The 24899-nt window shown below is 33.5% G+C and overlaps 2 protein-coding genes across 5 annotated transcripts in view; both read left to right on the forward strand.

The window, feature by feature from the left end:
* Nucleotides 1-2012: 2012 nt before the first annotated feature.
* On the forward strand, nucleotides 2013-3865 carry mmy (UDP-N-acetylglucosamine pyrophosphorylase mmy). Its single transcript, XM_066390975.1, has one exon. The coding sequence runs from the start codon at nucleotides 2131-2133 to the stop codon at nucleotides 3601-3603; it is 1473 nt and encodes a 490-aa protein (XP_066247072.1). The 5' UTR covers nucleotides 2013-2130; the 3' UTR covers nucleotides 3604-3865.
* An 8875-nt stretch (nucleotides 3866-12740) lies between these two features.
* Dscam3 (Down syndrome cell adhesion molecule 3) overlaps nucleotides 12741-24899 on the forward strand; it is a 76428-nt gene continuing 64269 nt past the window's right edge. For all 4 annotated transcript variants that reach the window (XM_066391282.1, XM_066391283.1, XM_066391284.1 and 1 more), the window contains exons 1-2: nucleotides 12741-12805; nucleotides 19556-19639. In XM_066391282.1, the coding sequence (XP_066247379.1) occupies nucleotides 19579-19639 (61 nt within the window). In that variant the 5' untranslated portion in view covers nucleotides 12741-12805; nucleotides 19556-19578. The remainder of the gene's footprint in view (nucleotides 12806-19555; nucleotides 19640-24899) is intronic.

Here is a 24899-nt window from a genome sequence, read left to right on the forward strand (position 1 = left end):
AATGGTTTCATGAAGAGTCACAAGAATAAACAATATAGTGAGCAAGATTATCAGGGGCGGAGATATGGGTACTACATACTAGTAATTCGACCAAAAAAAATAGCAACGTAACAAGATGGAGCATTTACTTGTAGACCAATTTTTGTCCCTTGATGTTTTTTATACTAGTCACTATTTCGTTGTAAATTTGATTTTTATAGTATATTGGTTTTGAGTTTGTTGCATTTAGACTGTGAACTTTATTCATAGATATAAAAATTATAAATATCACAATTAAGTAATTTTAGATGAGAAAGAGATATTTAACAATGTCGACTCTTGCTGCTTGAGAATTCTTGGAAAATTGAACCACTTTTTTTTATAATCTATGTTAGAGTAATTAAATATTTTACCAATAGAATTATAAGTCGATCCTATTTCTTTTTTTTTCTGATTTAATACACTGGGTCGACGGCCCAGTGTAATCCGATATTAATGATGTTAACATAAATAAGGGCCTGAGCGTGGTTCTAGGGAAAAGAGGTAAGGGCAGTTAAAAGGATGATTTTGTTCGGGCCTCTTGGCTCCAGATAAGTTTTTTCTCGATTTTTGTTGGAAAGTGAAAATAAAAAGTGCTGTCTGCGAAATAAAGTGTCTCATTTTCAATCCACCTACTAACATCTATACCTACTTTTTTTATATACCAAATGGAAACTGTATGTATGACAATGTGGTATACATGAATGTCGTAGAATTCAATTGATAAAAGTCTTAAGACTCCCAGGTGTAATTTGCTGAAGATATTAATTATTAGTTTATAACGCGCATAATTTTTGAAGGACTTGTTGAAAAGATCGTAGATTAAAGGTATGTATGGGAAAACAATCTTAAAATTTAGGAAATAGCTAGTGATGCGGGAAAACTCAAACGACAAGAAATGGTTTACATTGGGCATACAATTTCAAATTATGAAAATTAAGAGTAAACGATGTAAAAAAACGTGTATTAAAACGGCAACAACACCAGAAAAAAATCACTTAGCTGATTATAGAAATAATTTAAGACGTCTTATATTTTCAACTAAATATCCCAAGAACAGTAGAAACTTCGGAACTGAAAAACCGAAATCGCAACTAAGATACAAGAGTCAATAAGTTCATTTTTTATTATTTTTAATGATATAGAGACTTAGGGACTTTTTTGAGCTAGGATAGGAATTCGAGAAAACTGTAAAATACAAGATAGGAGATGTTTACAACCTGATAATATTTTTATGAAGGTAGACGATCACCGTCTTATGTAGATATAAAGTTTTGATAAAACATTGTTAAATCCGTCTGAAGAATGCACTCTTACTTTCATATAAACCGTGAAATGCAGTAATAATAATTGTATAATAGCAACAGGCTCGATTTTCGATATACTCCGAGGTCACCAGGTTAAAGGCATTGAAAGAACAAGTTTACTGTTTAGTAAGATTTAATGTCAGTTGGAGACCTTTATTCATTTCTAACCAGGAACTTTCACTATTCACATGTTTTCGTTATAATTTCCTGCTAGGCTGGGACTAGGTCAGTGGCGTATTATAAAGGAAAATCGTTTTGTAATTACCGCGGATAATATATTTTGATGACACATTGGTGGAGGAAAATAATCTGGAGAAGATAAGATTAACATTTATTTTAGCAATGTTTAATGAAATTTCAGGAATTTTATTTATTTGATTATAGATCATGATTGTTATTTATTTATAGGTAACTAATAAGATTCGGTTAGGCGAAAAAGTTGACCGTTGTTGCCACTAATGCTATGTATGCAAAATTTAATAATAATAATATTTCACTCCGCGCAAATGAAGCGAACAATTAGCTAAGATAGATTTCTTTTGTACGTTTTCTTTCATGTAGTTTTCAGTGACTTCATTTTAAATATGTTAAAATTTGAATAATAATTCACATAAAATAAGAAAAACAACGGCAACGCGGCAATTTAGGCTATATGTATGCGAGAGATAAGAAAGGAAGCCAGCCGATCGGGTGAACGGAGTCGGCAAGCGTGGCATATAATAGAAGGTACCAACGAAGGTATGCCATCGTCCTCATAAGGTTCTTGAAAAGTGAATGACTGAATTCGCGGGTGTTTGTTTTCGTCATGATTTCGCTAGATCAAATTAAAGAAGTTATCAGAGAGTGCGAGCAAGAACATATTTTAAAGTTTTACGAAGAACTGAAGAATGACGAGCGGGAAAGTTTTCTGAATCAACTGAAGAGAATTAAGTTTAAAGAAGTGAATGGACTCTTCAAGAAGGCACAGAAGGCTTATAGCGAGGGTGTAGAGAAAGTCGATTCACGGATACAGCCTATTCCTATTGACCAATTCGGATCGGAGAAGAATGCTGACCCAGAAGAAGTATTGACTTACAGAAGTTTGGGATTAGAGGCGGTCTCACAAGGTCAAGTGGCGGTACTACTTTTGGCGGGAGGACAGGGAACTCGTCTTGGTGTTAGTTATCCTAAAGGAATGTATTCCGTGGATTTACCATCTGGAAAAACCCTGTTTCAAATCCAGTCAGAGCGAATCCGAAGGGTTATGCAACTGGCACAACAGGAGACTGGCAGAAATGGCAGCATTGTTTGGTACATCATGACAAGTGGTCCCACCAACGCAACCACCAAGAAATTTTTGGAAACCAACAACTACTTTGGGCTAAATAAGGAGAACGTTAAACTATTCCAACAAGGACTGCTGCCGTGCTTCGACTTTGAGGGCAAAATTCTTATGGAAGGAAAGAGTGTGATTGCTTTGGCTCCTGATGGCAATGGGGGAATTTACAGGGCTCTTATGGAGAACCACATTTTAGACGATATGGAAAAAAGAGGCATCAAATATATTCACGCCCATAGTGTGGACAACATTTTAGTCAAAGTGGCGGACCCTGTGTTCCTGGGTTATTGTATAAAGAAAGAAGCCGAATGCGGAGCCAAAGTTGTCAGCAAAAACAGTCCAAATGAGGCGGTCGGTGTAGTTTGCAAGGTTGATGGGAAGTACCAAGTAGTCGAGTACAGTGAAATCACGGAACAAACGGCAAACCTCAGAAATTCTTCGGGGAATTTGGTGTTCAGCGCTGGGAATATCTGCAACCATTTCTTTACAACTAGCTTTCTTCAGAAAATTGGAAAACAGTACGAATCCGAGTTGAAGTTGCATGTGGCTAAGAAGAAAATCCCTTATATCGACGACAAAGGGGAGAAAGTAAAACCTTCGAAACCCAACGGAATCAAAATAGAAAAATTCATCTTTGACGTGTTTCAATTCACTGATAAGTTTGTTACCTGGGAAGTACCTCGCATTTCCGAGTTCAGTGCCCTCAAGAATGCGGACGCTGCAGGAAAAGACTGTCCCTCTACAGCTAGGACAGACCTATTAACTTTACATAAAAGTTATATAGAACAAGTTGGGGGGCATATTAATGAAGGTGTGGAAGTTGAAATTTCTCCTTTATTATCATATGCCGGGGAGAATATCGAACAGAAAGTTAAAGGGAAGAAGTTTGATTCTACCACTATTTTACTGTCCGAAGAGGAAGCTCTCCGGTCTTACATAAATGGCGTTACGAATGGCTAGGCGTAGATACCAATCAATTTTCAACATCATGCCCAAGGCAATCTTAATAGAAACATATGGTAATGAGAGATGTGGGGTATGTGCAATAGAAAGTATTTAACCTTCAATATGTGATAATTTATTTTGTATTATTTTTTTGAGTAAATTATTAACTATTAAATTACTGAGATATATTTTTGATATTATACGTATAACGTTTTGTTTTAAGTATATTTTTTTATAAATTGCTATTGGTGAAAGGTAATACACTGTTAGACAAAGATATTAGGTGTGTTCTTATTTATTACCTCGAGCTATTAGGAGAAACTAACAAAGAGCAGGTCTTTGTTTTCTAGACAAAGCGTATCATAATACGTATTATTATATCTCCAATATTCAAGGTATGTAATAGATCTAAAATTACATTATATTATTCAAATTGGTACTTTGTAAGTACCAGATAAGCTCAGTACTAACATGTATCAATAGATCGAATCTAAAAATATTTACCCGATCTGTACAAAAAGTTGGTTCGTAAAAAAATTGTTTTTTTTTGCATATATTATAATGTGTTAAGTTAAGTACAAATATAGTTAGTGCTTTAGCGTGATAAATATATTTACTAAGTCTTATTTCAATTTGCTTTAAGTATACGGTATCACGAAAACATAAGAATATATTACAACCTCGTTTGTGTCGGTGAATGCACAAATTAATTTTATTAATTTGCGATTTAATTTTTTGCAATTACTCCACGAATTCTTGAGATACCAGCGAACAAAGTTTAGCAAGTGAAAAAAGAATATGTAGGTACTTGTCTTCCTTATGCAAAATTTCCGGAAATTTCTGAAATATTTGAGGTGCTGTTCTTCGATCTAATCGACTGGATGGTATATAATCGATAGACCCTACATTGAACTTGGGGGGATACTTCAATTGAGGCTCTGAAGCTTTGAAAATGCAGTTTGAGAAACTAAGATGCTATTAAAAAACGTATAGATTTAACCCGGTAAATATTTTCAGGCTCTCGGCATAAGATATGAACATATCGAATGTGCCACTCCATAGTCTAAGTTTGTTTCGCAATAACAAGGAAAATGTGAAAATTACAAAACTGGAAAATGTTACCGATTTATACAGTGTGTACATAAAGTATGAAATAAATTGATTTTCTCTGTCTGGAATTAAAATAATAAAAAATGCTTGGACACGTGGGCTTTAATTTAAAATTCCACATATTTTAGATGGACAATATTAGCCGTGACGTCATCATTGTTCCAGATATGACGTTAATGTTATATTTTTTTAATAGTGACCCCTGTTTTTAATAATTTTACGTAAAAGAGCTCACTTTTTTTATGTACACGACAAACTTTTTTACTATGTTATATAACAATTTCTTTGTGTTATTAAAAAACGCATTGTAATACAACTTTTATTTGAAATTAAACTTTCATGAAATCAAACCAAAACTAACAAACATGAAAATTGAAACATCATCGCAATGTTATGTATTAGACGAATAAAAATGTCTTTTCTACTAAAATCAATATACAAACCTTCCAAATAAATCAACAATAGACTACCCCGATCTGTTCAATGAATATCTTTTATTGTTAGATACTGTAAAGAAAAATATGTTTTCGAGAATTTATCAGAAATTTGGTACGCAACATAGTAAAAAAGGTTATGTCTTATACGTAAAAAAGTGCTCCTCTTCACATGAAATTATCAAAAATAGGGGTTAGCGTTAAAAAAATTTAATCCTGGCGCCATATCTAGAATAATGATGACGTCAGAGCTAATATTAACCAATCAAAATATGTAGAATTTCAAACTAAAGTCAACGTGTCCAAGCATTTTTTATGATTTTAATTCTAGATCGAGAAAATTAATTTATTCCATACGTTATGTACACATTATATACAGTGTGTCTCACGATTCATGGAGCCACCGTCACATTTCAGGAACCACTTACGCGATTTGTTTCAACTTAAGGTGATTAGAAGAGTATCTTTAAATTGCGATTTTAATTTTGTTAAGATCATTTCCTTTTACAATTGGTGTACATTTTTATACTAAAAAATAGGTGTCAATTTTAAGAAAAAAACTTTTAGGATAATTTTTAACAGTATTTTTATTGCAGTTTATGAAAAAGCATCGTCAGAAACCTCCTGATATACAATTTTACTCAAATAAGACTGACTGTCTTTGAAATATAACATTTTAAGAGAAAATTAATTTAATATCAAATCATTTAAATTCTTTTGTTACTAGCGTTAAATAATTATAAAATGCGTCAAATAAAATATTTTTATTGTTTTTAATCATTTTAGCAAATAGTGGTATTGTTACTCACAAAAAAATGTAAAAAAGTAATGCTCAACCCTTGTTAGAATATTCAAAATCAAGATTTTATCCCTGTTACCTCCATTAATTTTTTTTACATTTTTTTAAATTCGAATTAATTTTTTTGTTATTTTTTATGTTAAACTTATTTTTTTTAGAACGGTATATTGAAAACAAGGTACACATTACATATATTTTTTAATATTTTATTAAAATATTCTCGCTGCATCTTAAAATAAAATTCCAATTTTCAAGAAAAATTTATTACATGGTTCAACATAAAAATATTTCAATATAGCCTCCTTCTTTTTCTATACAACTTATCTATTGCAGTTTGAAGGTATCGTGCAATTTTTCCAATTTATATAGAAGTTATTTCAACTCTTTGGATCACTCCTCGGGGTCGTGGTCTATTTGAATAAATTTATTTTTTAAACGGCCCCATAAATAAAAATCAAGAGGGTTAAGATCAGCAGATTTGGGTGAAATTTTTTAATTCAGACTCCTAGGACCAGCCCATTTATTACCAAAATGTCTATTTAACCAATCCCTTGCAATATTATGGGCTGGAACACCATCCAGTTAAAAGTATAAATTATCTCTTACGTCTTATGGAAGTCTGTTAAGATATGGCTCAATCTCATTATTCAATAAACTTTAAAATGTCGCTATTTAGAAGATTCATGATTCTGTTTCTCCACAAACCGCATCAAACGTTTAAAAATGTACTGCCTCTTAGAAGGAATAAACCAATGAAGGTTTTCATATGCCTAATACCGACAGTTTTGAGAAAATATTATACTACTAGACGTAAATGTTGCTTCGTCTGTAAATATTATGTTTTTTTTAAACTTTGGATTATTTAACTATTCCCTTTAAGCCCCAAAATAAAATTCTAATCTTCTCTCACGATCTCCATTTTCGAGGATATGCAGATACTTTGGCTTAAATGTACTTTATCGATGTTTCTTTAAACAATGCCATACCTTATCCCTAGTTATACCCAACTCCCGAGCAACAATTCTAACACTTAACTGTGGTTGATTTCGAAACACTTGCAAAATTTATTCTTCGATTGTATGTTGGCTGTGCCTCACGTTATAACTTTTACTTCTTAATTTTGAGACATTGCCAGAATTCTTAAATAAATTATTTACCGCGGCTATAAGTTTCTGATGAATTAAAGGCTGATCCGGATGACGTTGGTTAAACTTTTCAGCAACCTACCTGAAAAATCCCGTATTCTGTTCGACTAATTCAATTAATTCGGCTTTTTCTTGAATATTCAATCGGCGCACCATTGCCAAGATAATTATTAAATGCAAAATAGAGAAAATTCACTTTTTAGTTTAGAAATTGACTATCTAATATTTTTCTGGTTTGTATAAGAGTAATTTCATTGCAAACAATTTCAATTCTTCTTTTAAATTCAAAAATTAGTATTAATTCAACAAGTGGAAATAACATGAAATTTCTCTTAGCAACCTCAGATATCAGCCAACAAAATTATTTAACGCTGGTAACAAGAGAATTTACATGACCTGCATATTAAAATAAGGTTAAACACTAATACTAAACAAATAAGTTAAACATTTAAAATTTCTCTTTTCAAAGATGACCGGTCCTGTTTCAATAAAATTGTACATCAGGGAGTTTCTGACGATGCTCTTTCATAAAATGTAATAAAAATGCAGTTAAAATTACCATAATAGTTTTTTTCTAAAAATTGACACCTATTTTTGTGGTATAAAAACATACACCAATGGCAAAAAGAAATGATCTTAATCAAATCAAAGTAGCAATTTAAAGATATTAAAATGAATAAAAATTTGAAGCAAATCGCGTAAGCGGTTCCTGTAACATGGAGGTGGTTCCATAAATCATGAGACACGTTGTATACATGAGATATGCCATGTTATAGCCATATGCATATTAGGTGTTTGAAAGATATGAATTCACGTGATTTTGGAATTATCTACGTTAATTTATTTACATTTTACAATATTGAAAATTTAGTTAGTTTACAAAAACTTAGCCGCCATACATTCCCAAAAATTTGCACAAAACCTACCTTACCATAACTGCTGTGAAGCATATGGTTTATAGTTGGCAGATGACGTAGCTCATCGTCTATTGATACCATATGGTTCATGGTTCCAAGTTCCCCAAACCCAGATGGAAGTTCCAACTCACCCAAATTGGATAGTTTCGTTTTTAGTCTAGACTCATTGAATCGTGTAGTCATATTCAAGACTATACGTTTCAATTTTAATTTTCAGCTATTCTGAATATTATCACGTTTATAGCATTTTCATTTACGATTGTGAACCTCCACGTGCTGCCATCTGCATTGTTTTCTTAATCAACATATTTAAAACGTTTAAGAATTAATCAATAATAATTAACAATAGATTTAATACACGCAAATACTGCTGTAGGTATTTGCAAAAAATGAGTATTATAGAAAATTAAATTAGAAGAAAATAAAAATAAAAAGTAATATAATTATTAATTATATTAATAAATAAAATTAATAATAATATATATAATAATATATAATATAATATAATAATAAATAAAATAAAAATAATTATTAATACCAGAATACCAAGAAGTAGCATATGACAGGTATGTCAAAAGAACATATCAACTAAATATTCTTATGAGAATAGTCATAGCATGTTCTATACGGAACAAGACTGGATGCTTATTCATATCAAGTGAAAAACGTATTACAAAGTTCATGCTCTATAAAAAACCCATTACGAATGCGCATAGCACCTGAACGGAATTTTAATGTTTAGTGGGGAATCTTTATCTCAGAAAGATATATTAGAACTGAAAACGTTAATTGAAGTCCTTAGAAAAAAAGGCAATTGCTCCACAGATTCTGGAGATATTGATGCTCAAACTTTCAATGAAGGTCTAGAGTAAATACTCTAAAAACCTCTACTTTTTAAATTTTCAAAAAAATTTATTATATTCAGTCTAATCGGCTGATATTGATTAAATATTACACGTAGGTTCTTTAATTGAGGTTGTAGAGCTTTGAAAGTACAGTTCGAAGGATCGTCATTTTAGAGGCCCCTTCAAAATAAAAAAAAGATATTACAGCCTGGTTTCCCTCCATCAAAAGTAATTAAAAAGAAATACTTCCTCACTACACAAAAATAAGTACTACTATTTTGGAAATTCTCGATAAAGTATCTAATTTTGGAGTGTCTGGTTTTTTACTTTAATCGACTGATATGGATCTTATATTGGACCTGTATAGTGCTTCAATTATTAAGCTTTGAGGCTCCTTAATTTTAGTCATACTTTCAAATTCATCGTAAATGAAAAATAGATCGAATCTCAATGTACGCTTGAGGGAAAAATTTTTAACTAAATAGATTTTCGTTGTTGTATTCCTCTATCGGTAAATAGGTTAATTCTGATTAGATCAAGTCAGCTTGTGAGTAGTTATAGAATAACAATCATTAACGTATTAGTTAATGAGCATCCGAGGTTATATACTGCGTGACAAAGAAAGGTAAACACCCATTAAAGATAATTTTATTTTGATAATTTTTTTTGTACGTGTTCAGTACCACATACTTATTCAATGATTACATTTTCAGCAAGATCAGAGGAAGAACTTCATTTCTTTTTTCAATAGTGTGTTGAGCATCCACGGTTCCTTATACACTCATTGATACGCCTGGGCTCGGATCTAATAAGATTGTCAATGTCTTCTTGAGGTATCTCATTCCAGGCAATCTGAACTTCATGAGTAAGGGCTGCTAAAGTCTGTGGAGGGTGCTGTAAACTCAACAGTCTGCGGCCAATCATGTCCCAGACATGTTCAATAGGAGACAGATCCGGCGATCGAGGTGGCCAGGGTAAACGGTTGATTTGATGTTGATCCATGAACGTTATTGTTTGCCTAGCAACATGAGGTCTAGCATTGTCTTGCTGGAAAATAGCGGTCGGGATAGTTCGAAAATATGGAATCACGTATGGCTCCAACACTTCTTGGATATAGCGTTGGGCAGTCATGTTGCCTCTAATGAAAACTAGGGGTGACCTGCTACCATATGCGATAGCACCCCATACCATAACGCCTACAGTACGGTGGACATGACGCTCTATGTCAAATTGTGGATCTCGCCTTTCACCCCGTCGCCTTCTCACCCTTGCCCGACCGTCGTTCATCCCCAGACAGAAGCGGGATTCATCACTAAAGATCACCTGAGTCCATTCTTGGTCCCACTGAATCCTCTCTTTACACCATTGTAAGCGGTTAGATCGATGTTCGCGAGTGAGAGGCAGCACCCAATGCGGACGATAGGACAAAAGGCCAAAACTTCGTATTCGGCGATATACTGTACGCATACCAACCCTATTCCCATGTTCTTCAAACCACTGATTTGCAATAGCTCGACTGCTGCTAAATCGGTCTCTAAGAGCCAAAAGTCGCAATCGACGATCTTCGCGCTCTATGGTTCCTCTGAGTCGCCCAGTGCCTCTGGCTCTGTGCCCACAGCCTTCCTGAATCCACGCCTGGTAACACCGCACTATGGTTCCTAAGGATCTGTTAGTTCTTCTAGACACTTCTCTGACCGACAGACCTGCTTCGCGCAACCCAACAATCCGCCCCCTCTCAAAGTCACTAAGCTGACGGATCTGTTCAATTCTACGCACTCTAGCCATAATGAGTAAAAATTATGACCGATTGCAACACACTTCACAAAAGTTGCGATGCAAATGTGAACAAAAATGTTTAAACAAAATTTTATTTTTTTGAGGAACGACCCATGGAAACTAAAAAAAAAATTAACAGATAAACTTGAAATTTTGATAATTTCTTTCTTTTTTTAAGATAAGTCAACATGCAAAAAATTATCAAAATAAAATGGTTTTTAATGGGTGTTTACCTTTCTTTGTCACGTAGTATATTATCGTGATAAAACCGACGCGACAGGGTTCCTAAAGTAAATAAATAAATGCTTTATTATTAATATTTTATTACACAAACTTTTTTTGAATAATTTTCTTTTTCAAAATTACATCATTTTAGTTTCAATTGCATTAGTTTATAGCTATGACTTAGTAAACATTTGTATAAAGTAAACATATAACCAAAACGTGGTTATCTGAATTGCTATATCAACATAAAGTCTCAGTAAACATTTGGTTTCACAAGTGTGTGACATTTTATTGTTAAAAAAGAAAACATTCTCTGAGATTATTCTATTTTCCTAAGTTTTCTTTAATTTTTTTCAGTTCGTGATCAGAAATAAAGATAAAGATCATCAGATTATCCTGAGTGGATAATAGCTATTATATGAGTCTAAAAAATGTGTTTCAACTTATGCACGATTAAATATCCGTGCGCTCCACATATTAATAACTAATTTTTTTCCTAAATTTCACTCGTTTTTATTTATGATTTATGCCCGGTTTTATACCTTCAGTTTAAACTCCACCTAAAGATAAACTCAAGATAACGACAGATAATCAATGGCATATACATCAAATCTGGAGTCCAATTTCAGGTCGAATTTAACCCTCGGTGATACAATCTGGCCTTAATGCCCAATTCTAATGCACAAATGGACTAAAATTAAATTAACTTTTTTGATTTTCAAAAATTTTCCTTGTCAGATTCTTGTTTCTAGAGCTCCTAATTGATTCGGACTTATATTACTAAGGAATTAATAATATATTATATAATATTTTTGACTTTGCACTCTTGCTGCTGCATAGCGGCTTGGAGATTTCAAAATCTAGTGTGTGCCATATTTGAAAGGTTCTATGGCTCTAGCCCTCTATTGGGGCATTCTCAGAAAAACGTTTACACGTAATTTTTTTCAAATTTTTCAATGTAGAATGAAATCACTTCCGGAAGTTTAGTATATGAGTTTCCGGACAATCTTTATTAATATCTATTTCATATTCCTGTCGACGCTTTCATTTACAGTGAAAGACAAGACTCATTACGTGTTGGTAAATTGATGCATAATGACCATATTTTTACATAGCTGTAGACAAAATTTATTTTGACGTTAAAAGGTGAAGGAAGAGGTAAGACTAAAAGAAGGCAATCACGCAGAGCTGGTATCAATAGATTTCGCGAAATAAATAAAATATTTTGCGCCAGTTTTCGATACGACTGAACCAAAACTACATAGAACGTGACATTTTTGATCAGTACGCGTAGGTTTCTTCCAAATGCAAATGATTCTGAAGCTGTTCCGTATTTTTTCAAAGTCAAAGGTACATTTACCTGCTGCAGGAATGGGAATTCTTTTGACTTTTATTTTTCATCATTAATGCCTTAAAATTATGATATTTATTTTTATGCTCGATTCGCGGAGTATCAACCATAGGGGCAATGGCAGGACATTGCAATCAAATATCCTCTTTTTTTGTATTTAATGTCCATTTAGCTCTTTTGGCCAGTAATGTAATAAAAAGGCGAATAGATTAGCATTAATAAGACAGAACGAAATCTGGATAGATTTACGTGAATCCCCGAATAAGAACGAAAGGTTTTATTAACATAACATCAATAGTGGAAACGTTTTAGAAAAGAAAAACAAAATTAAATTCTCGGCTGTGATTCGCTGAGAATTTCTATTACGCCGGATATGGATTCCAGTGTTGACCAAATAAAACCGAAAAACCTGATCACATTTTAAATCGAAAAACGTTTTACGTTGTATTTATTTGAACAGGGAAATAGACAAGCGCGTTTTGGACTTCCAGTTTCCCGAAAAAGGGATGCTGATCGTTTCGGGACTTCAATTCCAGCGTTCAGTCGCGTTAGAAATTTAATGCGCGTTGGTCTGTGAGATCTCGGCGTACTTCTCGAACTTCGGAAGTTTACGTGGTGAGTCTATTGGAAAACTTTTGCTGACTTGTAAATTTAATTGCCTTTCCTGCCTCTCGGCGGCACCAATCCAAACTCCACAAATAAAACTTATTTTAACTTTTTTAAGCTTTTTTACAACTATTGGAGATATCATACCAGGTATTTATTAACATAAAAACAATAAAATAATTAATGTTATCTTAATTGATCTAAATTGATCACTATTGTTGTTAGTGGTATACAAGGCGTCCCACAGACAAGTGTACAAATGAGTATTGGGTACTAGATGGAATAAAAATAGAGAGTAAATTTCAATTAAGTCTTTCGCTGCACTGCCAAAGACCTTATTCGCTGCCTGTATTACATTTTTTCACATTTTTTCACATTTTTTAATATTTTTGACATGTTTACTCACGTTTTCAATATCGATAATTAGCCATAATTGTACTAACAGCTTATTTAATTAGTGCGATAAGTAAATTTTGTTATACTTTCACCAGTACCTCGACACATGAATTCACTAACATGATAATATTAAGAGGATAAATATGGTTTGTGTTTATGCGTAAACAAATTTTAGAAGTCGTTGTACTGCTGAAAGGTACATGGAACATTATACCAATCATAGACAGCTAGATCATCGAATTTTTATGACAAACTGGGTAAGATTGGTCATTCAGTTAAAACCAGATAATAGAAGAACAAAAATTTTCACTGTGGATCAAGAAGAGGAAATCTTCATCTGAATCCCGGAGGATCCAAAAATTAGCATAGGCATTTTTCAAGCGACGGGGACCAGCAAAATATCAATATCTAAACTTCTACGGAAAGAAACGCTGTTTCCATATCACTTTACGCCTGTTAAAAATGTGTTGTCGAGGGATTTTAAACCCACAATTGATTTCTGCCATTTGTTACTCCAAAAGCAACATCATGACCCTTGTTCTTTAATAAAATATTGTTCACCGACGAAACAGCATTTACAATACATGGATAGGCATATTTAATTGGAAAAACAGCAATTTTTACAGCACAGAAAATCCTCATTTAATGAGAGGACATCATTTTTAACATGAATTTTCAATAAATATGTGGTATAGGATTTTAGGAGATATAAATTCATAATGAGATTAATATTCGGCAAAACTGAATAGAGAACGGTACTTGAGCGTCTTGAGAAACGATTTACCTCTAGCTTTGTAAGATATTCCTTTGACTTTCAGACATTACTTTTGGTTCATGCAAGATGGGGCCCCCGCTTATTACATCGTACATGTAAATGAGTTCTTGAATATGAATTTTCCACATCGATGGATTGGTCACGATAGTGAAAATCTGCGGCCACCACGAAGTCCTGACTTACATTCGTTAGATTTATTTTTTTGGAAGTCATAGGTATACAAATTTGTACCTAGCAGCAAAGAACAATTATGGGGTAATATTCGAGAAGGTATAAACAAAATCAGAAAAAATAATCAAACCCTTTTCAAGATGCGACAAAAGTGTAGTTTGAGACTTGGACAGGTCAAAAAATGTAGGTGAGGCTCTTAGTTCAACTAAAGATATTATTGATTTCGTGAAATAAAATATATATTAACTATAGATCACTAGATTGTTTCCTAATATTTAACGAACTCAATTGCTTCACAGAATAGTTGGTAATAATTTTTTAATAAACTAAATAAACATTTTATTTTTTTCACTTTTCACCTGACGGGAGAGGCGCATCAAGAAAGCCATATTAACGTTAAAAAGTTGAAAATGCACGGAATCACTCGATTGAAAATATCTCCAAAACCCTCAGAGAGACGAATTTTTTCCAGAATTTTTTTGATGTAGAAGAACCGAGAGAATTCGAATTTTCAAAATATGTTAGAGTTTATAAAAAGTTAGGTCGATTTTATACCTCGGTCAGGCACAGGCGGCGCCACCTATCAGCCAACCTGAAACAGATGTTTTGAATGAATTTATCGAACATAAAACCTCCCTAAGGGCAATTTCAACCCTGTAAATCAAAAACCATGAAAATTATTCCCAATTTACAAGATAAAAAATGTTTAAGCATCCCGTAGAATGAAGACAAGCAATTTTTATATGAGACGAGTTTAACTAAATCGCTCTATTTTCTTACTCTCTAGCACCCAACACTCATTTGTACCATTGTTTCTGAAATACCTTGTATAACCGTAAACGTACCTGCAGTCCCACACAGGATTCCCCCTTTAAGCACAAAATCTGTTAATGACACGTTAATTTCTTAATGTCTAAAAGTATAATGTTACTTCGGAAAAACAAAATCTCCCGGGGTTCTCTCATCTCTTTTGAGCTCCGTTGAAGCTATTTTAATTACTCTAAGCTTATGTCATGAACACTTAATAGGAAGCCTTAACTTGATTAATTTCTTTCAAATTACGAATGTTCACGTGCGCAGCCAGAGGTGATTGGTTACATCGTGTCTCATTTTTCCATCTTATGTATGTTCCATCTAGATACTCAGATTCACATTGGACTTCCCTGTTTTTATAACTAGATTTTCATAAAATTGTGGTATTTCCAATATGTATCTACCAGTAAAAGTATTCAAACTAAATCTTTTATTACTAGAGTGACATATTGGATTTCTATAGAGACTTGAAATTAGCCAAAATTTGATTGATCTGCTATCTGTTAATCCTGACTTATCGTATAGCAATCTGGAAATGATTGATGTTGTATTGTTTCAAGGCAAATTCGATGAAAAATCCTTCTGCTTCAAGTGGCTCTTCGCGTTTTATCTGAAATAAGCATTTTTATAATCACTTATTTAAATTTATTTTTACTGAGAAAATGTCTCGGCGCTAACAAACTATAAACTTTTGACTAGGGCCTCACCTTCGCTTTAAAGTCGCAAAATAACTTTTAATGAATAATTGCTTAATTAAAGGTCTGTTTTAGCTCCGAGGCATTACAATATTTGTGTGTTCTTAAACATCTTAAATGAAATACGAATCAATTAATGGCGAATTTTGTAAAAGGACTTGAGGGAAAGCTATTAAATAAATAACTCGGAGCATACAGAAATGTGAAAAGTTATGGAATGCATGGGGCGCTCGAGTTGGAGCTTTCCTTTTATAGACAGATGTAAAGCTATCGATAAATAGATCTATAAAAGAAAGCTTCGACCTCGGAACGTAAAATGAACCTAAAATTAAACCGTTGGCGCACTGGAAGTTTTTCCATACTTTTTAAACTTAGTTTAAGGGCAGTCTGGAAGAAATTGCGTTTTCAGTAGTTTTCCTTTGAGCTGAATAATTTACTATTTTTTTCGTTTTACCTTCCATATATAGTGTTTCGAAGAGAAGAATGTCCAGCATGGGGATTTCGTAAACGGCAAAAGGTAGAAACTTGGTTTAATGGAAACGAACTTTGCTTTCGTGGGATTAGCTTCACGATGCAAATAAATCCACAAAACTATTTTTGATTTTTCAATTATTTCGAAAAAAAAACAAAATTTTCGATTTTTTTTTAGAATTTTTTCCAAGTTATGGTAATAGATTAGAAGGAAACGCAACTTATAAACTGCATAAACTATCGGGGACGTTCTTAGCCACTAAAATCTCGGCAAAGCCTTTGACTCTCGCTTTATGCATGATTGCTTTCAGCGATTGCTTAACGTTCACGACCTCTACAGCCAATTCAGTGTAGTCTCCTTCAATAGCAGAAGCGCAGATCGTTAAACCTTTGCCAGCTTTCAGTTGCAAGACTAAGGAAACATATTTGCGATGCTCAAATTGGAACTCTGAGTCCAATGTTATCAAGAGCAGAAACCTGAGGACATCAATTTTTGGTATGTGGCCTTCTCCTAAGTGGAGGACAGAGAACCGTACAGCTATTAGAGCTGGACCTGTAATTTCGTCTCCCCATTCCGTTTCAGTCCTGGCGCTCCGTTTCACTACTTTTGGTAGGTTGATTGTTTCAACGAAAATTCATATGTCCGATTTGCAGTACTGAAGTAACTTACAAATAAGTGTACAAAAGTCGCAGAAAAAAAGATGTTTTATTCTTTAACCAGAGATAATGTATTGTTGTAAATGTTTGACAATGCGGCCTCCAGTTTGAGGTTCTAAGAGAAGTCTGCATAATACCGAGGAGGTGAACAAATCCATAGCACATCAAGATGAATATATAAAGAAGGAGAGCCAAAATGTCTACGTTTTTGAATAATAAATCATATTCGTAAATGACGAGGCTGAAAACTAGAGCCCTGGTGAGTTCCTCATGTGAAGATGGAACAGCAAAAGGAGCTGAAAATGGTATGATTTAATTTTTGGCTATAACTTATAATAGTTGAAGAGCCTCAATAAAAGATTGTATACCGGCTCCCAATGTGGACAAAAGTAGACCTATCAAAATAATTCATTGGTTTTTTTTATTTCCAAAACTGAAGGTAAATATTGGCCATACACTTCGTAAAATAAGGATGTCGAACATGGGGATTTTGTAAATAATAATAGGCGCAGACTTGATTAAACAGAGGAAAAGCATTAAAAGGAGAACGGAGTAAATATTTTACGATGAAAATAGATCAAGAACATTATTTCTCAGTTTTTCAATTATTATGAAAAAAACAAAATTTTCGAATTTATTTTTTATTTTTTTCTCAAGTTATAGGAAAAGACAAATAAAAATTAAAATTAATTTTCCTTTACACTTTCTTATAAGCCTCAACACGACAGTCTTGACTTTATTCTTTGATATTTCGTTTATCATTAATAATTACAACTTTTTTCTTTAAATACGACCGTAATAAGTGTTTTCTCGATTTTAAAACAATTTTTTTTACAAATTTATTAATGCATCACACTTTATAATTTATGAAATGTTTTGGTTTTTAATAAATCTTCATAGATTAATTAGTTTTCGATTGTCCATTTAACATCTTCTGATATTATAAAATGGCACAAAACTTTTCTTCTGACGAAAAATTTGATTTGGTAAAGTGTCACTTTTTGTGTCATAATAATACAGTTGAAGTAGAACGCGTATATGAAGAGGTTCACTCCGAAGGAATACAGCTAAATCATAAAGTTTTTGTACTCGTAAAAAGTCTTAAAGTATATGAATCATTTTATCAATCGGTAACAACCCGTAAGATGATGAAGAATAAGAAGAGCATGCAAAGTTATCGGTTACTGAAAATTCTGAAATATCGCTTGATGAATTGAACATACCATATAATATATCCCAAAATTACCAACTGGGTTTCCTCTACTTTTCCAGATGAGTACCATCGCTTGAAATTTAGAATTTGTCAGGTACTTTGGCCCGATGATAACGAAGGGCAAAGAACATTTTGCGAATGGTACACAGAAACGATCAGATGACAAAAAAATTTCCATCTACAATTATTTAGAGAGATGAGAGTCAAGGGGCAACTAAAGCAATTTTTAGCAGAAGAAATACGAATTATACTAGTATAAGGAGAACCCCCGATAAGATTGCATATTATCAGCATCGCTTTGAGTTTCACATTGGGTTGGAATATATAGCACTAGAACAACTAGTCCTTAGTTTACAACCATTCAAGCCTTAGAAAATATTCCATTGGCTTTAAGATGTAACTGTTATATTTTCGTACAATGCAAGAGTTGCACAGGAATATCTATCACATAGATTTCTTGAAAGATGAATAAGCACCCAGACATCACTCCGCTTGGAGATGAGAAACCAAAACGTTGCGTAAATTATTAAGTAAGATACACGAATGAATCTGTAATAAAAAGACGTCTTAAAATCGTCCAAAGACTTACCAGGGCTGTATTTAGAAAAAGAGTTTCATGCTCATTCCTGACAAACGAAATGTAGTAAAATAAAACCAATACTTTCATGTTGAAGTTAAAAAAAAACTGAAAAAAAAATGGATTCTAATTTCGATCTATCTCCGATAATTTGGGAAAAAAATGTTTTTAATCGAAAATTTCATCTTTTTCGAAATAACTGAAAAACTAAAAGTAATTTAATGGATCTGTTTCATAGTGAAAGACTACTTACTTAAATGGTCAACTTTCCTCCCTTTTAACCCAACCTGTATCTATTACCGTTTACGAGATCTCCATGCTAGACATCTCTATCTTGGACGTACTGTATTGGAGCGTATGTTCCCTTATCCATATATAACTAACTAGCTATCCAAAGCAACAAGTGGCAGTCGATACAAATATGTATTACCTATGGTAATGATTAAATAAGTTTAACACAGAGTTTGAAGCTATAAGGCTTGTGAGCTCGAAATGCACTGGACTGAGAAATAGAAACTACATTTGCCGTCATGCAAAACCGACGGAAGGAGCAATCAGTATATCTCTGTATCGATTGGTCTTTCAGCATTTGCATCGCATATCAATAAGCCTGTACAAAAACCAGCCCAACGAACATGTAAGAAGGGACCCTTGAACCTTCAATATTTTGGCCATTATCGAACGAATGTACAAAAATAAATTGTCACATCCTATTACGGCTCTTGTTCAATAACAACCAAACTGAATAATGGAAAAAGGAAATAAATATAATAAAACGTAATTTTCTGATATCTCTAGGGCTCCGATTTTGGCTACAGGAATATAGAAAATTCGACGTATACATATAAATTGAGGTATTTATTGAATGTTCATTTTGGGTTCTGTTACCCAATTGACATAGGATTTTCTTTTCTTGATTTAAGCTCTTTACGGTTCATACACTTTTATATTTTACGGATATAGCCATATTAAGAAGGATTCTCCTTTTCAGATCTCGTCGCGTTCGGATTTGTGATGGAGAGATGGAAAACAACAATACTGCTAAATGCGCTATTTCGGCTCATTTCGGAATTCGGTAAGTTGCTTTGGTAATTGACATATTCAACAGTCTAGTTAAATTAACTATCGTGGGATTCCCGGTGAGATTCCCCGTGTGTTTAATTCATCTAAATATATCTGAGTGTTCAAGCACAACTCTTTCGTCTACTTATTGATTAATAAGTGCTTTTCATCTTTCTGATGCAAAAATCAATTTTTACTCGGCCCCCGAATATTTTCTCTCAGGATGTAGCCTCGTTCAGAATCGAACACGACACCACTCATACATATTTGTGGTCAGAAAAATAAAATTGAATTCTATCCTTTTCCGCTACTTTTTCATTTTCTACGTGCACTTGCTTGGCATTAAGCGTTATTGTTATGTAAGTACATTCAATGCCGCAACTACAATTCTCTGAATATCGAATAATTCTGCAATATACGGATTTATACCTAATTGGGTAAGTCAAACCTGTGACGATATTGCAGTATTGTGAGAGTAGCACTTAATTTTACGGCTAGTGCTTTTTACCCTGGAAGTGGCATATCAAAGTGCGCCAACCAGTAGGTGAGGGATGAAATTTTAAATTTTATACATGAACTCCTGGGTTGAAGAACTTAAACTGACAGTAAAAGAGAAATACGAACTTTCGAACGGAAACTTTTCGGAAAATAACTTCTGAGGTGTTCGATGTTGATCGCCGGACTTTAATTTATAAATAATGCCCTTGGAGTGAGTTTCTAGGAACAAATTACTCAATTTCAGAGAAGGCTAGATTATAGTTTCAGTAGATTGAAGATTTTAGTAGATTAAGTCGGGAAAGTGCGAAATTTAACCTTATTAGTAATTTTTATTGGAGCGGTCCTATTAATAAGTTTATTAAGTTTGTTGCATCTAAGAGGGTCAAACATTTTCATGTGCTGTTTTTCGCCTTAATCAGCCGATACTATACAGATCTGTTATTACCCTTTAAGCATGGTTTGGGTTCCGGCAGATCAAGTGCGACAAATATTGTGTTGCAGTACTCATCACGTATGTGACTCTCTATATGCTCAAGCTCAAGTGGACATAATTTGTACATACTTCCAGAAAGCCTTCGACTAGATTGTCTATGATGGTTTCTTATTTAAGCTTAAGCAGCAGTTTGGTTTCTCTGGCAACCTAATTGGGATTCTTCGTTCACACTTGGTGGACCGTATTGTTATATGTAGAATAAACAAAGAGAGAGTACGCCATTTTTGATTACTCTCAGCCAGTGATTTGATCTGACCTTTTTTATTGTTTACAATTCTGATTAGTTACTTTTCACATGCTCCAAGATTATTTTTCACGTGTTCACGTGTGCGTTTATTTTTATGGGCCCGGGAATTCTTTATGCGTACTCGTAGTTTACTTATCACGTACCCGTAACTAAATTTTTATATGCCGGTAGTTTATTCCTACATATCCGTTGATCAAATCAAGCTTTAAATAAGTTAAAACGGCGAATATTCTGCTTAAATGTTTCAAAACTACTGGATGTCAAGGAATTGCCAGAAATCATGAAAATAATGATAAATTTAACTAATTTAGCCAAATATAACTAGTCAAGAATGTAAGTTATGCATATATGTACACTGTCCATTTTATATTGGTAGACTTTTAATCGACTGTAAAATCATAATTTTTTAGATACAAGTGTCATTAAAAAATTAGGTGAAATGTTTTTTTTCCAAAGTTTTATGTCGTAATTTGACATTTTCTCTATCGCGTTCGATTTTCCAGCTGTCGCATAATCTCATTTTTTTCAAATGAGGTGGAAAAAAAGAGCTTGAGCCAGCTCAAGCTCTAGTTTGAATCAGAGAACTAACACTGACATATTTCTATGACGCATATTTAAAATCAGAACAATAATATCTGTTGAAAAATACCAAAATATAAGGGTGCCCCATTTGAAAAAAATGAAGTCATACAACAACATAAAAATAAAACGCGATAGAAAAAAATCTAAAATTACGACATTAAACTTTGAAAAAAAAAACATTTAACTTCATTTTTTAGTGACACCTCTATCTCAAGAAATAATTATTTTACAGTCGTTTAAAAGTGTACCAAAATAAAATGGACACAATGTACATATATGATTAGAGTAAACATTTTTAACAAAACTATTTAACATCTCGTTTTATATTTGTGAATTCGATAACGTTGAGAACTTTTTAAGTTGAAGTTTGTAGTCTTTATTGCAACATTTGATTACGCTCTTATTGTTTATTAGAACTTAAGAGAGAAAGAATTAAGCTGGAAAAATAAGATAACACTAGTAATTTCTTTTAAATTTAAATTTTATATTTAATGTGTCCACTTCGCTTCTCAATGACTGCCAACATTCGAGGAGGCATTGAATTTTTGAAAGATTCAAGGATATTTCAAGGCGGTTCTAAGAATAACAGCTAGGTCTTCTCTGTTGCTAAACTGTCTTTCGCCGATATAGATGCGTTTGATTGTCCAATCTCACAAGTTTTCTATGATATTTAAATCAGGTAAAGTGGCAGGCCATTCTAAAACTGAGTATATTATAATCATTCAATTATATCCAATTAACATTTGGGAAGAGTGAATTGGCGCCTTGTCCTGTGGCAATGTTCAATCTTGTCCGCAATCCCAAACACTTTTGAACAGCCTGTCGACCTTTCAGACACATCATCCCAACCAACTTGATTTAAACAATCAAAATCATCGATATTAAACTTTTTTTCTATCGTCTAGGATCGCAAGAACTTAAGGAGAGTAATCAAATGTCGCCACCTTAATTATAAAATTCTCTTTAAACATTTTTTCAAATTATAGAAATGGAAAGTATGAAATTAAATGATAAACTAATATTGATAAAGTGCTCAGTCTAATTATATGTGTAGTGTCCAAATAAAAATTTTGACCATTAAACAAATTAGACCGAACCATTAGGTGAGTATTAACAAGTCTTGCGCATTCTAAATGGTCTGTATGAATAATTTGGTGTTTTGCGAGGCTCACACTTAGATTTTCTTCTCTTTAAAATTTGTTTTAACGATTTAGTGTCTTGTTCTACAGAAGACTGTTCAGTTTCTCATCGGTTGGTGCTTTGAAAACCGATAATCTTAACGTCGGTATATGAGTCGTAGTGCCAACGGTAGTACTTTGCACTGGTTCTCATATTATCTTTGATTTGAAGATGTGCACCTTGCGTTTTATTCAATGTCAATGTCAGCTTCAACGCAAATCAAACAAAGCAGTTGGTGTATAAGTACACGGCTCAAACGCATTTTCGGTACCACGTCATAGCCGGTTAACTCCCAACCAGGTCACGTATAACTGACCACACTAGACTGCATATAACTAGCTATTATGTACAAAACCCTGAAGGTTGCATACAACCGACCCCTCTTCGACTTATCAGTACAGCAGTGCAATAGGTGAGGGTTAATTCGGGTTAATTCAGGTTAGTTAATTGATTTTAAGGTCACGGGGTAAGGGGGCAATTTTAAATTTATTTATGAAACCACTAAACAAGTGACACTAATTTTTTTTATCTGTAGATTTTAACATTGGAGGCCAATGATTTCTTTCACAGGGGAAGCATATGTCACGAATAACGCTTTATACACCCTGGTGTTATATTAGATTCGACTTCGGCTATAGCAAGATGTGTATAACCAGCTATTTTCCACATCATATTGAGCGTGGCCCACGACAGATCCCTTTTCGATCGATCACTAGATACGGTAGTTCACCTCCTTGACGGTTATTCTCCAAAGGGGATAATCTCCATTGTCCTTAAGAGAAGGGAACTATTCATACCACCATAATGACATTGTCTCCTTTACGACTGGCTCATTACCTCAATATATAATAGTAAGTTCCTTACCGCCTTACACCTGTGACAGCAGCCAGTTACCACAGGCTCGAAAATTTAATTTTTTCCCTACAGCGTTGTTATAGCTATTGAAGTAAAGAACCGCAGTTTTTAGATATCGGTATACTATGATTACGCATAATGTACGGTATGTCACATTATTTATAATATTATTTTATAATATATTATTACATCTTTTCTTAGCAGTTTGTATTTCCTTTTTAGCATCTCATTTTGTTTAAAAAAATTGAGTCCCATGGCTACTGAAATAAAAGACGATTCATACCATTATACAGTCTGTCCAGCCTATATCCGTTTCATAATTTATTGTATAGATAAATTGACCCATATGTACCTGTGAATGGGGCATCCAGTTGCGTGCGTGTGGACATTTATCTATTCCGTTTACATACCGCCAGTCCTATGTGATGGAAACGGTATGCGTAGTGAAAATCAGCCTTAAAGAGCTTATTTATATTGACGCTAACCTGAACCCAGATTCAATTCGTTCTGTGTGAGCCTACGGAGCTAATCAATAGTTTGGTCGATCTAAAATTGCAAACAGTTGAAATTGAGGAAATCTTCGAAATTTGTGACATCGTGCTATTCGGTGGAATCCACTGATATGAACCAATATTGAACCCGGACGTCTTAAATGACGTCTCATAAGGCCTTGAAAATGCAGTTTGAAAACAGAAGAATCAAAGTAACTCTATGTCTGAGAAACTAAAAGAGATATTACAACCCAGTTTGTGTTTTAAAGAAATTGGATTCCCGAGATATCGGCGATCGAATTTGGAAAAGTGGTACAAAGTAGATACCTTTTTCCCTTTACAATTTTCGTCTTATATGCACTTTATATTGAATTCGGATACCTCAATTGACGTCCTTAAGCCTTAGAAATACATTTTGAAGCTCATTTATTTTTGAGGCACTTTCAGAATTGCAGGAATAGGTAGCGAAATGATCCCGTATATCAGAAACCAAAAGAGATATTACAATTCGATTTGCATCACCAATGTAGACTATAAAGGTCACCGACATTATTAATTTAAACTAGTAACGAAAAAATGTAGGCGCCTCTGTATAATAACAAATTAAGAAGGATTCTTAGCAGAATTTTTTGTATTTCTAATACGTAAGAATTTGTACAAATTTTCCATTTGCGGATTTTCGATTTCGAAGACACTCTTCCTCCCTACGCCACTGGTTTGTAACAATTAAGATAAACATTTTCATATTTATTCACCATACTTTAACAACTATTGTTGCCTGTAATGATGTAACGGAAAATACTTCGTTTTTGCGATAACATTTGTTCAGAATTTTTCCTTTACGGTTCATTCCAGTTTCGAATTTTATCTTTTTCAATTCGCATTCCCTACTCGACCATTCTACAGCAAACCAAAATACAAATTTTTC

This window comes from Euwallacea similis, chromosome 6 (assembly GCF_039881205.1).
Source record: "Euwallacea similis isolate ESF13 chromosome 6, ESF131.1, whole genome shotgun sequence".
NCBI lineage: Eukaryota > Metazoa > Arthropoda > Insecta > Coleoptera > Curculionidae > Euwallacea > Euwallacea similis.

Bases quoted from the DNA above. Each gene is read 5' to 3' on its own strand.
- mmy (XM_066390975.1), top strand. From the start codon at position 2,131: ATGATTTCGCTAGATCAAATTAAAGAAGTTATCAGAGAGTGCGAGCAA.